General features: G+C 32.3%; 2 protein-coding genes across 6 annotated transcripts; one reads left to right on the top strand and one right to left on the bottom strand.

The window, feature by feature from the left end:
• Window positions 1-6,732: 6,732 nt before the first annotated feature.
• Window positions 6,733-10,916, top strand: LOC106786241 (nose resistant to fluoxetine protein 6-like). Its single transcript, XM_014747403.1, is given in 14 exon segments — window positions 6,733-6,850; window positions 7,416-7,660; window positions 7,725-7,918; window positions 7,994-8,124; window positions 8,217-8,444; window positions 8,555-8,771; window positions 9,084-9,249; window positions 9,324-9,403; window positions 9,490-9,585; window positions 9,786-9,915; window positions 10,000-10,174; window positions 10,240-10,496; window positions 10,498-10,557; window positions 10,881-10,916. Coding segments are annotated over 14 exon segments (2,133 nt in total).
• Window positions 10,917-10,978: 62 nt separating this feature from the next.
• Window positions 10,979-14,681, bottom strand: LOC106786282 (myotubularin-related protein 2). 5 transcript variants are annotated; one of them, XM_014747480.1, is made up of 10 exons: window positions 14,487-14,681; window positions 13,899-14,130; window positions 13,670-13,777; window positions 12,921-13,373; window positions 12,376-12,823; window positions 12,110-12,285; window positions 11,929-12,036; window positions 11,673-11,881; window positions 11,384-11,588; window positions 10,979-11,312 (listed from the first exon to the last, which is right to left on the bottom strand). In XM_014747480.1, the coding sequence occupies exons 2-10, from the start codon at window positions 14,022-14,024 to the stop codon at window positions 11,160-11,162; spliced, it is 1,986 nt and encodes a 661-aa protein (XP_014602966.1). In that variant the 5' UTR covers window positions 14,025-14,130; window positions 14,487-14,681; the 3' UTR covers window positions 10,979-11,159. The 5 variants fall into 5 exon arrangements, with proteins under 5 accessions (XP_014602966.1, XP_014602967.1, XP_014602968.1 ...); XM_014747481.1 differs by having other exon boundaries at window positions 11,673-11,857; window positions 14,487-14,679; XM_014747482.1 differs by lacking the exon at window positions 13,670-13,777 and having other exon boundaries at window positions 14,487-14,680.
• Between the last annotated feature and the right edge of the window lie 1,121 nt (window positions 14,682-15,802).

The raw sequence follows: 15,802 nt of genomic DNA, 5'->3' as shown, positions 1-15,802 counted from the left end.
ATTGATAATACTGAACGAGGCCCTACGACATTTCGACTAATCTTTATTTTTAATTATTAATATTATTATTATTAATATTATTATTATTATATTAATATTATTATATTATTGTTATTATATTATTATTATTATTATTATTATTATTATTATTGAATACTGTAAAGCGGACTTATGTTCGTTTTAATTTCGATTTACATGTGATTATTGTATGTGTTACAAAAAAGAAAAAAAAAAAGAAAAAAATTAGGTCCGTGAATATAACGTATATTTTTTTAACTCGTTTAATTTCATTTCATTTAATGCGGTTGAAATAAATTGTAGATTTTCCTTACAAGCTTTGCAAATTGTATATTCTGAGATTTTGTTGTAATCGATCAAAATATTATTTAGTTTCGGAAAACTACTAATAAGTACTCCGCCTTACAGTAACTCACTCGACGTTTATTTTCCTCCGCCCTGAACAAAAAAAAAAGAAAACAAAGAAAATGGAATCAAATGAAATCTAATCTAATAAAATCATTTCCACAAAAAAAGGACTTTGCATATAAATGGAAGGGCCAAACGACTCTCGCGGAGAAGGAAATGGCATAAATAATAAATTAGGAAAAATGATTGCCCGTTAAGAAGAGAAAGAGAAAAATGAGAAATCCCTTTTCGTGAGGTTTAATTTGATATAAAAGAAACCGGTTCATTGTCAGATTTGTTTTAGCAAACACTTGTACATATAGTAATTAGTAATTGTTACATAGATAAATGGCTGGTGTTATATAAAAAAATACGTTTTCTCCGTAACTTACACATCCACACATAGACACCAACAAACGCATTCAAATACAACATAATAATCTATAAGCGATATGATGTCCTTTTGAAAGAAAAAAAGAAAAAAAAATCGACGAGGGCACAGAAGCGCTGTTTCGTGGTTTCGACTGAAAAATTGACAAGAACAAATAAAACTATCAGAATAAAAAAATTAACGCGTACACGAGGGTGTGTGTATATGTTACAGTCAATGTAATTTAATATTATTTTGTCAGAGTTTTGTCAGGGTGAAGGAGGCCTGAGAATGCCCGGATTATACACATTGACCATAATTATATATATATATAAATCAGTGGGAGGAAAATTTGAATTTCAAAGCCCTCCATGTATTTTTATTCATATCTAGAAATATCTTTTTCTTTTTTATTAAACAAACCCTTCAATAATAGAACATTAATTATAGGATTTCGGGGTCCTCTATTTTTGCCCATAAAAAAGAAAGAAAATTTGCCTCTTTGCCCATAGAATAATTCACCGCTGATATATATGTTTGCAAAGAAAATTGCAATATTTAAATCGCTGAACGTTTGTAATGAAATTTGGAAAGAGATCGATCGCTCGTTTCGCTCTTTAAATTCTAAAGTATATATATATGTATCTATATACATATATACTCTTGAAAAGAAACATGTAATGATTAGAAATTATTCTTTGTTGGATCGATTCGTCAAAGATAATTATAAAGGAAGAGGAATTGATATTAAAAAGATTCATGATCAATCGTAAATTCGTGCGTATAAAGAAAAGAGAGAGAAAAATATTAATAATAATTAATAAAAAAAAGATAAAATAGAAAAGAAACAAATGGGAATAAAAAATAAATCGAGGTAAACGTTCTAGCAGACGTTTCATGGCGATTATGATAATGAGGACGATGGATGAAGATGAAGATGAAGATAAAGATGATGATGATGATGATGATGATGATGATGATGGTGATGATGATGGTGGTATACTCGCGCCTTATCACGCTTTTTAATCGTGATATTGTAACATACGATAAATTCACACAATAATCGTATATACTTTGTTCGTTGGAACTTCTTTTTTTCTTCATCTCTCGTCGTCTATATTAATTAACTTTTCATATATTTATACATTTTTTCCTCTCTTTTCCACCTATTTATTCTATTACGATACTCAAACACACCCTTCAAACATATTATCTTGTTGAATATACGGAAGGTACTCTTTCTCGATCTTTGGGGAGTTTTATTTTATTTTTCTTCTAATAATATACGACGAGGGTGTAGAATGATATTATTATTATTATTATTATTATTATTATTATTATTATTATTACTACTACTACTACTACTACTACTACTACTACTACTACTACTACTACTCCTCCTCCTCCTACTACTACTACTACTACTACTACTACTACTACTACTACTATTATTATAATTATTATTATTTTGTTCTTTATTGCTACACGATGTAGCGCAAAGTTTGAGTCACGCAAACACTTTCGCGCGAGGAAATGAAAAGAATTATAATGAAAAAATAAAAAATCTACATAAAAAGGAGAAATAGAGAAAGAGAGAGAGAGAGAGAGAGTGCGTACGTAAGTGTTATGATACGCGTGGTGTACATTTCCTCGCAAGTAGTATTGTACAAAAATGGTATATAAAAAAAAAAGCAAAAAAAAATTGCGATGATAAAACGTAAATGATGCCACGTTAAACTTTTTTGCGTCTTGCCTCCTCGCCCCGTCGGATATTAATTATTGTGATATTTTATGATAATGTATAATGATAGTCCGCGCTCTATATATATATATATTTCCTTTGTATTATTATTATTATTATTAGTAATATTATTGTAAATTATGTTTTTTTTACTATGAAAAAGAGAAAAACTCGAGTGGCCAGAATTTTCGTCCTTTCTCCTTCCCACCCCCTTACCAACCTTGACTCATTGTATATTCATTTTAGAATGAACCTTTCGTTGAGTCAATTGTTGAATTTCCTACTTGTTTTGTTTCTTCTCTTCCGTTTTTCGCGAGATGTGGATGTAAAACTTCCATAATATGTGCTGATAATAACACATTTGAAAATCAATATCTCATTTTCGACTTTGTCTATTTTTTGAAGCCCCTCTACCTGTAAATATAAAATTCAATTATTGTTAGATAAGCAAAGAAAATAAGGAAAAAGGAATGTCCAAGGATAATGGTCGTAGGAATATGCGCATAATTTACAATCGAAAGATCGAGTTTTGTCGTAGAATTATGATTGTGCAATCGATTCATTTGTATTCTTATCTAATTGCTAGCATATTTTTCTTCTTTATTTTATTCTTATAATTATTCGAAGTGTTGTTGTTGTTGTTTTGAACTGGATTGTAAATAAAAGTGAAACTCGTTAGAGAGATGAAAAAGGATGCTGAAATTGGATGAATTTACGTGTTTTATTGAAAATATTCGGAAGAGAATACAAGGCACGAACGGTTCGCGTGTTCTCTTATGCACTCAAATTCTATCTGAAACTGTGATCCTTGTTGAACTATATTATTTATGTTAATTGGAAAGAGAAAAGTACTTTCTCTATATTCATTTAAAAACGATCATTGCGATGACGTAACATTCGTTTCAAGATATCGATATATATATTTACATTTAGAAATACGCGTGACATTATAACGGGCTCTTATGCTAACGCTTTTACGGTACGATTCTATTCGCAACTTCTTGCAATGTCTTTCGATGGAAAATCCTATGGAATATTATAGCTAAGGTACTCGTAAGTCATACGCACACGGGATCGCATTAAAAATTGAAACATTCAGAAATTATTTATAACTTAATACGATAGTACAATCGTTGAAATTTTTTCTAAGAAATCGTTGACGTAAACGTTTTGCACGTGCAGTTTGCAATTTATCTTTGATATTTGTATAGGCACAGTGCGAAATATTATCGAAGTTGAGTAAATTTGCGACACCGATTGTGTATCGAACATAATTAATCCTTTGAACGTGTTCTGCCCTGCCGTGCCGTTCCTTCTCTCGCCTTGTTTTTTTTTACGAGTTTGTTTTTACGAGTTATTCATTTTTTTCCCAATTTTCCTCATTAAAAGTTGTTTTGTTTTGTCTCATTATTTTAATAAAAATCATTTTGGATAAACGTTAGATCATCGTATAGAAAAATGAAGTAACCACGAAAGGATATTAAATCAAGATTTGAATTAGTTTTTACATTCAGAAACAAATTTATCATAAATCAGGTGTTTTTAGGTGTTATTTTTACGATACATCTCATTTTTCAATAGTTAATAAGAACAAGTTGCAATTATTTAAATATGTCGAAATTTGTGCCAAATGAAATGTTTTTGCGGGAAGTTTTACTCCATTTTTGGACAGGCAAAATAATGTGCAGATAAAGAATTGAAGGAAAACATCCGGGGTCGAATATTGTTGCAGGTGGGGATTAAATGTGAAACGAGCGCAAAACTTAATTAAGCAAATACTTAATGAAGCATTTGCGAAGGGATTGGACGGTGCTGAATGGATGAAGAGCAGTCGCCTGGAAAGCGAATCGTGCTTCGAATCTAGTGGCTCAATTTTCTCTACAATCTTACAATATTATAAGATTTTGTTCAATTGTAAATTATTACAATCGTATATCACGGATTAATCGGAAGTGTTTCAAATGTTATATCATAGATGAAGAAAAAGGAATGATATGGCGAATATGTACTTTATTGCATAACAAACGAACGAAGAAACATATTGTGAAATGCGCGCAAACAGACAATTGCACTTTATTCTTTTTCGTTGAACATTTTATATTTATATTGGCTTTTTTTCATTGATCGTAAGAAGATGGGACGTATTGCAAAAAAAATAATGTTTCATTGGTTTTTCTTTTGTTTCTTTAACTTACGATCAAATATTATGAAGACGATAATATTAACACATTGCGTACGGCGCTCTGCGCGGTCAAACCGCGCTCAAACCGCGCTCAAAACCCGCACATTTCCGAACGCTGTAGCAGCATGCTTCTTCGCGAGCAATCTAAAGCGGATACATACAATTCTAATTTGTTTTTTTTGGTATTATATTCACATATATTATTTTTAAGCATGCGTGAGGCTTTGTTATCTTGGTAACGCATCAATCTATTTGCCATTGCTTGTCTTACGTTAACGATTACTCGAAATAAAACATGAGAACGAGATATCTCGTTTTTATGCACTCAACCTTTGCGTAGGGTCACGAGATTTCTCGTTTTTATGCACTCAACCGTTGCCTAGGGTCACAAGATATCTCGTTCTCATGTTTTATTTCGACTAATCGTTAACATAAACAAGCAATGGCAAATAGATTGATGCGTTACCAAGATAACAAAGCCTCACGCATGCTTAAAAATAATATATGTGAATATAATACCAAAAAAAACAAATTAGAATTGTATGTATCCGCTTTAGATTGCTCGCCAAGAAGCATGCTGCTACAGCGTTCGGAAATGTTTGGGGGTTTTGAGCGCGGTTTGACCGCGGTTTGACCGCGGTTTGACCGCGCAGAGCGCCGTACGCAATGTGTTAATATTCCGCTCGTTCTTTTCTTTTTCGGGAGAACAAAGATCCTTCTACTTCTCGGAAAATAAATACGAACTGACTAAAATCAAATATACCGCGAACTTACGTTCAAAGAAAGAACAGAATGATTTGACAAAATAAGAAAAACTTTGGTGGTATATATTTGAAGTGAGCTCATGAAAGAATAATTGAGAAAATAAGGCAAAGGTTTGAATTCTTTTTTGAATTCTTTTTTGAACGAACTAAACGTAGATTCGAGCTGGTGGTAACCACAAATTAGACACGAATGATTGTTTCTACTTAAATAATATGATTTCATGTACCGAAACGATGAGGAAGTCTTTGAAGAAATATACCGAGCGAAAGTTTTCGTTTGAAATACGCTTAAATATCTTTTATCCGAAATAAAATCGTATATTGACAAAGTTTCTTTGTATTTCCTGGATAGATGGTAACAATATTCATCGTATCTGGATATATATAGTTGGTTGGATTTTTGAAAAATTGATATGTTATTTTTGGAAGAAAATAGAAAAGCTAAGTATTCGAGGTACCCTGTGGATGGTTGCAGTAGACGACGGTGGTAGGACCACCGTAATGGTGCCAATGGTGATGGTGGTGGTGGTGGTGGTGCTGCTGCTGGTAGTGGGGATGAATAGTTAAAAAGACAGTCAATCATCGGTTACATTTCACTTGGATTCTGCGATTACTTTTCATCAAGTACAAGTAGTTCTTTCACGTTCATCAGGAATTATTCGTCGAGTATAATTTCATTTGCTTATGCGATTTCTTTTTTTTCCTATTGTCATTGTCTTATTTATTTCTTTGTATTTTTCAATATTTTTACCTACATAAAAATCGTTCTTCAAAATGATCCTGCAAACTTCTCGCAACGTTTAAGTAAAAAAGGATCAAGTACATCAGCCTAAGAAGACGAGCCTTCTTCCAAGGAAGAAAATATAGAAACGATCAGAAAGGAAAGCAACATTTATCAATTTCCTCTTGATTTGTTCTTTCTCTTTTTCCTTTTTTTCATTCCCAGGTGAGCAATGAATTTTCTCAATATTTCATTTAATACCATAATCTTTATATCGCCAAATTATCCATATCCGAAAATAATAAAAAGAAGTAAAGTATTATTAATCGTTCAATGACCAGGTACCACCAGTTGATATTGTTCCCAAAACTGAAGAGGTTTTTACCGAAAATAAGAAGTAACGAGCAGTATCCCCCCTATTGATAAAAGTGAAGAACGAAAATGGCACGTCCAGGGCACCTCGTCCTCCTGTTGCTCGCGTATCTCATACCATTTTCTTTCTTTCTTAATTATACTTCGGCAAATGAAACGAAACAATTAAAGATCGGTATGTTACCAATTTATGCTATGTTGGCAAACGCAGATCTATTAAACTCGACCCAATGCGGCAAAGAACTGAAGGATTTTCGAGAAGCTATTGATCAAAAAATACTCTGGGCTCTAAAAGGTTCGTGGAACTTACGAAAAATCTCTACTATTATTATTATTATTAACTCAATATTTAAATAACCATTAACAAATTGTCCCTTCATTTTATTTCTTTCATTTCCTCGTGGACTTTGTCCATTAAAGAGAAAAAATAGGTCCGCGAAATTCAAATTTTTCATCCGAAAAATGATCCTTTCCGAGTGAATTGCAATTCAATTATTTCAAATTACTTTGAAGTCATTTCCGTCAAGAGTACGCTCTCGAAGGCGCTCAAAAAAGGACAAATGCCTGCAGTAGTTAATTCAAACGAATCAAGTTATTTCGTCATTCTTTTTACAGTCGAATAAAACGTTTATAGTTAGAATGACGAAATAAACTAGTTAACTATTTAGGATAGGAGCCATTATTTTTCCTTTTTCTTCAGCAAAGAAAAAAAGAAAGTAAAAAATTGTGTAGCCTATTGAACTATTTTCGTTGATTTCATAATAATTTTCGTATTATAAGTGAAAATGTCGATGCCTGCGAATAGGCAACCATATAAACGACGAAGCGATTAACATTTTTCTTCTTATTTTTTGATGAAGTACTCGATGCAAGCGGTGAGCCAATGTCAGGATTCGTTTATGGAAATAATTATTGGTTGGGTAGCAGAAGCCAATGCGAAGATGCAAACAACAAAAGTCCCTTCCTGTTAACGGAAACGGAATTACGAAACAATTCGAGATATCGTCGCATAGAGGATGAATTTCCACCGTACGAAGTGAAATACTTTGTAGCTAATTTTCGACACAATAGCACTTTGCAATACCACATCGTATTACAGGGAGAAGTAAGTTCCTATTGAAAATCTTATTTTAATAATTCGGTCAAATCTTCTTTCCGTTTTTCTCTAGGATTTAATAACACTCGGCATGTGTTTACCCGCTTCCTGTTTGAAGGATCAACTTTCAATTCTTCTCGAAACCGTATTCCGGAATAGAATTCTTTTAATAGGTCAACTATATTCAGCCGACTTTACATTAGTTGAAGTAAAAGATCTAATCGATGACCATCAATGGTCATTGAATGAAACATTTATTACGATGACGTATGCCAATAATTATTATCTCCCCTCGTAAAATATAGAATACAATTATGTCGATTTTGTTTGTTCCTTTTTCAGGATAATAGTGGTACTCACGTTCCTATTAATGATAATAGGAACGGCCTATGACGTTCTGATATATCAAAGACGTTTGAAAAAATATTACAAATATTTTCAAACTAATGCAAATATTAATCCTCTAGCGATTGGTAAATACATCTATAATAATATCATATCAAATTATCCTTGGAATATTATTATATGGATTCCTTGTAACAGTTCATATTTTCATTTTTCTCAGATAAAGAACAAACGCTACACGAGGATATACAAAATGAGATGGAGAAATTGAGATCCCTGAATTTTGTTTGTAAAGTATTCCAAGCTTTTTCCGTATACTCGAACTCGAAAATAATATTTAGTCATAAGACTGGGGAAAATTCTGTACTGATTATACACGGATTAAGATTTATTATGATAGGATGGACTATTTTGGCACACACGATCTTTTTTACGAAAGAGTATTTTGGTAAAGTAACGACAATTATGATTCAATTGAATATTTACGTAATACAATTATATTTATCTTGACTTTCTCTCTCTCTCTCTCTCTCTCTCTTTCTTTATGATCGATCAAAGACAATAAGCCGACGGCTTGGAGAAAGTCGGAGGGTTTCTTCGCCCAATTGATAACCAACGCGCCCATATCGGTTGATACTTTTTTTTTTCTTGGTGGATTTTTGCTTGCTTACGTATATCTAAAGAATGAAATAGGGGGCAAAGATAAACGTAAACCTTACAATTATCTAAATACAATAAAGTTATATTTTCTGATTCTCCTGAAAAGGTTTCTCAGGTAGGTCTATTTTGTCAAATAACAATTGAAAACATTGATAATATAATATTAATGACCCGTATAGTGGTCGCTCATAAATACGACCTTTTGCCTTGTGCAACCTGTATATGAGAGATTTATATCGAATATATGCAAAAATATCGCTTTCCTTCAAAATTACCTTATAACATATTTATTTATTTATTATTTTCTTTATCTCGAATTATCGAGTAAAGCGGTATGGTTCTCTCTCTGCAAAAATTTCCTTATAATTAGAAATAGAATGATTTGAAATAAGTACCTTATCTTTCTCCCTTTATTCTTCCAATTTAGACTAACACCGACATACATGATAGTAATAGGATTATTGGAAATAAATGCAACGTGGTACAGTAAAATTTCCGTGTTCTATATGATCGAACGTCCACACGAAACTTGCTCAAAATATTGGTGGAGAAACCTTCTTTATATTCAGAATCTTTTTAACAGCCAAGAAATGGTACGGACCTATGCTTTTGTCAATTTTCAATATTATCGTATTAATTAATATATTAATTTAATTAATCTTTGCAGTGTATGAGTTGGAGTTGGTACTTGGCGGACGACATGCAATTCTTCGTGATTAGTTCTTTCCTCTTATTATTATCTTCCATGTAATACTCTCCACATTCTAATGAACATATTAAACATATTTCCTAGCGTAAACCATTCCAATCGATCAAATCAAATTCTATTCCAGGTACTTCAAAGTAGCAGCCAGTCTGCTCGGTCTATTGTTTATGTCATCGATGATTCTAACAGGCTATATAGCCTACATTAATGATTATATTCCTACGTAAATATCAAAATATTCATGATTATTATACCTATAAAAACATTGAATCCTTTCGTTACTAGCGATCGATATAGGATTCCTATAATTCCTATAATCGACAATAAATTTGTAGGAGCAAATATATTTATGGAACGATAAGAAAAGTATGCTGTAACGAAAGGGTTAATCGATCAATAAATTGAAATTTCATCATTTTATAGATTGGACAAACAATACAATTTCATAGATGAGCTATACTTTCCTCCATGGGTTAGAATAGGACCTTATCTTGTGGGAGTGATCACTGGGTATATACTTGTCAAATTAAAGAACAAATTAAATTTTAAAAAGGTACCAAATATTCCTGAATTTACTTTGCTTACAAATACTTCATGATGAAATCATTTTCTTCGTGATGTTGATGACTGATTTTAGAAAACATTAATACTCTTCTGGATACTTGGCAGTTCTTGCAGCTTATTAGCACTTTTTGGAATATATCGAAGAAGGATATCAATTTTAGCTGCTACCTTTTACGCTGCTCTCGGTAGAACTATTTGGGCAATTGGCATCGCATGGCTCGTAATAGCTTGTTCTACAAATAACGGAGGTACAAATAAAAATCTGATTCGATTCTTCCGTTTGACATTATAATTACATCATTTCTTTTATTAGGTATATTGAATCGTATTCTTTCGTTCAAAGTTTGGATCCCGCTAAGTAGATTGACTTACACAGTATACTTGATAAATCCAATTCTTATAACTTCTATACAGTTATTCAGTGAAACTTCCCGTCACATTGATTTTCTAATAAACGTTTGTATCCTTTTTTATTTTTATTATACCGATAGATTTATATTCAATGGAATTAATTATAATCATTTTTTTTTGTTTTATTTTTCAGGGGGTGTCATTTCTAGGATACATCTTGTTAAGTTACATATGTTCTTACGTATTATCGTTAATGTTCGAAACACCTTACATGATTTTGGTAAAGGAAGGGATGAACTACTTGAATATTAAAACATAATTCCTTATCCCCTTTTATGGAATATTTTTGTCGACAACAACACAACAACTATTCTTCGATGTTTTCATTCATTTATTGGAAAATGTATACGTTTTGTTAATTCATTTGTTTTTTTCTTATCAATGATAACGATCTAACGATCGATCGTTCGAAAGACTCAACTCTCTTCACTCGCGCGTGCACAAATATCTATGTGAATATTATATACATATATATTATATTTATATTATATAATATTTATATTATATAATATTTATATTATTATATCGAATGTAATTGTGTAGTATGGTCAACATAAATTGCATCGTGACCCGAATTGACCTTTCGATACCNATTTATATTATTATATATATATATATATATATTTATTTATTTATTTGTTTTCTTTTGACAATTTATAAATTTCTTTTATCAAGAGGCATTCATTTTGTACAACAGCGAAGCACAAGTTCATCAGTAAAAATATCTTGTATATACCGACTTAAAAAGAGACAATAAGCGTAAGGGGGGGGGCACATTTACAAAACTACAGATCCTTAAACGCGTAAGATATTCTCGCCGTGCTATGAGTGAACCGGGGAATGTATCCTAGGTGGTGCAGGCGAGGTCAGAGATCGATTAGCTCGAGATGCTTGTTCGCGTCGACCTTCTTCCAGTTGTTTCTCAAGCTGTTCTTTCAAGACTAGAAGTTCTCTCGTTCGTTGATAAACAGGATCCTGAAGTGATAATATTGCCGATAAAAGGATAAAGGAAGATCTATTCGATATGATTTGATCAATAAACAAACCTGCTGTCTCATAATGGGATTCCATCTACAATAAAGACCTTTCCAAGGTTTGATATACCTCATACTTGCAACTGGCATTAGAACTAATTGATTATGTGGCCCAGCCCAGTACAAAGGGTTTTGGTATAGGGATAATTGACTATTCGTATAGGACCATAACGAGACGGTTCTTTGTTTTATCTGTTCTTGTACTCTTTCGCGTTCGCTTAAAACGAAAGAACGAATAAATAAAAGCGATGATTTAATATGGAAATGCTGTTTAAGTGCAATTATATATATATATATATACCTGCTGAATAAAAACGTGCCAAATCTGCAAGAGTAAAGATGATCGAGTATAGTGATTAAAAAGTGCTCGTTGAACTCAAACGCATTAGCAAATTGTCGCGTTATTTGCCATACGCAATCCATGAATTGTAAAAATACTGGAGAACGATCAGCATCGCTATGGTGTTCGTCGCCATGACCGATCCTCTGTAAAAAATGTATTACAAGATTCTACAAGCATAAAATTGTTAAATAATCATTATGTAAATATGAACAACCTGTTGAAATTTATGTCCAAAACTAAGCCATTCCTTTTCTATAAGAACTTCAAATCCTTTAATTGTCCTGTAATATGGATCCAACATCAACATGGCAAGAGCTGTTAACTATAACACATTAATCATATATATTTCAAATTTTATTATGATGATAATCATTGAGATATTGTATTGTTATTACTTGGGCTGTTCGATCCCATCCATCAGAGCAGTGTACGAGTACGGATGTCTTATGATTTTCTACTTTATCCACAATTCTAACTGCTCCAGCGAGAACACATTTAATATGTTTAAGCCACATGGTGGATTCTATGCCGGATAACCATTTAGCTTCATCGATTTTAGGAAAACATAATTCTATGATAAAACGTACTCGTTAGTCCGAATTATTTTTTAATAGAAAAATTCTAAAGACAAATCGTTCATATGCTATATTATTAATAATACCTTTCAATTTTCTCAGGCTCTCTCTCATAACGTGAATATTATGAATATCAAGAAAAACAAGCTCAGCGTTTTGATAAGCATCCTCACTTTCGTAACCACCACCTTTCGCTTTATTCGCTATTGCATTAGGCATTGGTCGAGCATCCATTATAAATAGTTTATGGCTTTGCGCATTGGCATCCATTATTAACTGCACGTACCTCTCATCCTCGCGACTTCTTTTACCTCCAACACCTACTAACGGTTGTGCGCAACGCGTTATCGTCGCTTGACTTTCTGGATGAATCCATGAAAGTACCGGCAATCTTCCTCTACTTCTAAATGCTGCAGATGCTTGCAAATCTTCATCCGTTGCAGCTGCAGGTACCGCCCAAACTGCTGGATAACTATCGGCTAGTGTATAGGTGTCATTAATCTTAGATATTTTCCACATGTCATTATTTACACCCTATAATTAAATGTTAACAAAAAATCTATGTGAGATTGCAATTAAACGTGTTTAATCAAATATACGTAGATGTCTTAGAAATAAGCAAGCCCCTTACCATTCGTTTCAATTCGGCTATGGGTTCGTAAACGTTCCATCCATTTTCGGGAAACGTTTCGGAATATTCAAACGCAAATAACGGTAATTTATGCGACAACGGGAACGAATATTGTTGCAGTTTTTCAAAGACATCTCTTCTAGAATGATTTTCCTGTTTATGAGCGAATCGAAGATTTCTCATGTCCTTACAAAACACTTCGATACCATAAGAATTTTCTCTTCTGCTAGACGCGCCGCCAACCTTTTCGATTCTACTAACAACTCCCAAGGGCACTTCCACGACATAAGGCGTTTCACGGTCTACACTACGAAAGTGGAGTTTATAATTTGTAACACTAAGAATTCCTCCAGCTGGACCCGAATAAGGACACAAGTAGGTCACTTCTTGAGCGATGCCTTGAACTCTTTCTCCATTTAAGAGCGGCGGACCTGTATCATTTCCTGATAGATTCTGTGCAAAATAATTTCATGATAAATTTCATCGGACAGATGAAAATATAAATTTAATACGATACATAAGGGTTTCTATCAACGAACAAATATTCTACCAAAAATGTGTGATAAAAAGTAAAAGTGAAGGAGAATGATTGTCTTTTTTCTTTTAACATTTATACATTGGGATTTTTTCGGATGAAACTTAAATCTAGCAACAGCAGTTCATAACAAACAGAAATATAAAAATAAGAAATTAAAATTATACGTTCCAACTAAGACCACTTGTTGTTTGTTTAATTCGATAAGACTCACTTTTACTTGATTGTCTTTTTTTGCCTCCAAAGCGGAAACAATATTATTATCTGTAGAAGTGGAACTCGAAGAAAAGCTTTTCGAATGAGACGCTTTTTCCCAACTCTCCTAAGAAATCGAGTTAAGAGACGCAGCATGAAATCAATTTGCTGAATTAGAACAAATTATGAAAAAGGCTTGTCATGTTTTTTTCCTTTTTTTAACTACTGAATAATCTTAGATGTAATACCGATTCTTGACCCATCTTTGAATTGAGTGAACTGCTTTTGCTGTCTGAATTAAGGGAATCTGAACTGGCATTTTTTGAGTTGTTTTTCTCTACATTCAGGAGTTCAGCACTGCCTCTCTTCTCCATGCTTGTTGTACGTGTCCTTCTTATTTCTTCTACTCCTGTTGCAATGACATCTTTTTATTTGCAAACTGACTTCTTCCGCATCGATTTGCTTTATCGCTTCTTAATCCTACAAATGTAAAATATATATGCTGCGTATAATTATCTATAAATATATACAACAAATGAATATATACTAACTAGTGATATTTTATTTCAGTTAACCTCAAAATTCTTAATTCGTATATTAAATGTTGAAAACAATAATGAAAAATAAATTTCTATAAGTTAATTCCATACTTGTAGGTATTCTTCATTCAAATGGTCAATGCAACGACAAAAAAGGTGAAAAACAAGTTCGAAGTAGTTGATTTCTAATATTAAAAAAACCACGCCCCAAAATATTCGAAATGAGCTTCGAATGCTTTATAAAAAAGTGTCAATTCTAATGATGTCATTGATTCGTACAAATAAACAATCACCAACCTTTTTTTCTCGAAATTTTTCGAATTATTTGAAAACGTTAAGTTCTGTCACGATGCACCACCTCGCATTTGACAGTAGCAGCCATCTTGCGGTTGTGATACGTCCGGTTAGCGCCACGTTTGAATCTTCCAATCATCGCCGTCCGCGTGCGGCCATATTTGAAATTATGACTCTTTTCAAATCGTATACTTTTCATATTTTACTTTAGTATAATCAAATCAAATAAACAAATATTTCATACGTAAATTTTCATTGTTTTGTATTTTCAACGATTGAAAAGGAAAGATGTGGGATAAAAATGTTTTAAAGATTCATCAATATGCTTGAATGATGACGCGCGCGTTCGTCTCGTGTATTATTAATATTCAATCGGATTAGGTCATTCTGGAATGATTATTTTCAACGTTATAGCAAAACTGCTTGAAAATCTCTCTCTCTATATATATATATATATATATATACACATATTAAATAAATACGATTAGTTTCGTATTGTAAGAGTTCTGGGACACCATTAATCCTATTAGTATGTTAATAAATCGGATTATGACATGACTATTTTTTTTCCACAGCGCATCATTAGTTAGCGCCAACTATAAATAACTTGGTCTTGAAAAGTAATTGTTTAATTAAATTAAAAAAAAACTTGTCGTTATCCGAAAACGGAACGAGGTTTAAGTACATTATACAAGAAAAGTATTATTTGTCGTTTACTATACAATAGTCGGGGTGAAATAATGAATTTTATTTGTAAAAAAAAGTTGTTCAACAGAACAAAACGTATAATCACAATTCGACAGTGATGTAGCGATTTCGATTAAAATTGTTTGCGAGTGTTTTTATGTATACGTGTGTGTATGCGTATATGTATTTAAATATGTTCGTGATTTCTCTACAGTATATATAGAACGTATTTTAACATGAAATATAAAACTCTCATCATCAACTATATATATCGTTAACTCTGAACATGGTCAACATATAAATATACAGTCATCACGTTTAAGTTAAATATATAGATATGAATATATATATACATACCCATACAAGTATATGTATTTATGTATATTATATACACATATGTATAATGATTTTTATAATATAATACGCGTTTTCTTACTCTCTCTCTCTCTCTCTCTCTCTCTCTCTCTCTCTCTCTCTCTCTCTCTCCCTCTCTCCTTCTTTCTTTTTCCTTTTTGTCATACGATCGTCTTCATAATATTGTATATCCCTTTTTCGTTGCTCGCATACGTATACTCAAACAGACTCATTTTTTTTTAATCATATACGCAGACGTACAACACACATGTATATAT

The sequence above is a fragment of the Polistes canadensis genome, unplaced genomic scaffold, assembly GCF_001313835.1.
Source record: "Polistes canadensis isolate GaletaPanama2010 unplaced genomic scaffold, ASM131383v1 scaffold_70, whole genome shotgun sequence".
NCBI classification, from domain to species: domain Eukaryota; kingdom Metazoa; phylum Arthropoda; class Insecta; order Hymenoptera; family Vespidae; genus Polistes; species Polistes canadensis.
This window is presented reverse-complemented; position numbering and strand designations above follow the sequence as displayed.

What these genes read in the sequence shown, in the direction of transcription:
- LOC106786282 (XM_014747480.1), bottom strand. Translation starts at nt 14,024, where the DNA reads ATGGAGAAGAGAGGCAGTGCTGAACTCCTGAATGTAGAGAAAAACAAC. An exon ending in CAAAGATGGGTCAAGAATCG is followed by an intron (nt 13,778 to 13,898) that starts GTATTACATCTA and finishes TCGATTTCTTAG; the next exon opens with GAGAGTTGGGAAAAAGCGTC. An exon ending in GATGGGATCGAACAGCCCAA is followed by an intron (nt 12,037 to 12,109) that starts GTAATAACAATA and finishes AATGTGTTATAG; the next exon opens with TTAACAGCTCTTGCCATGTT.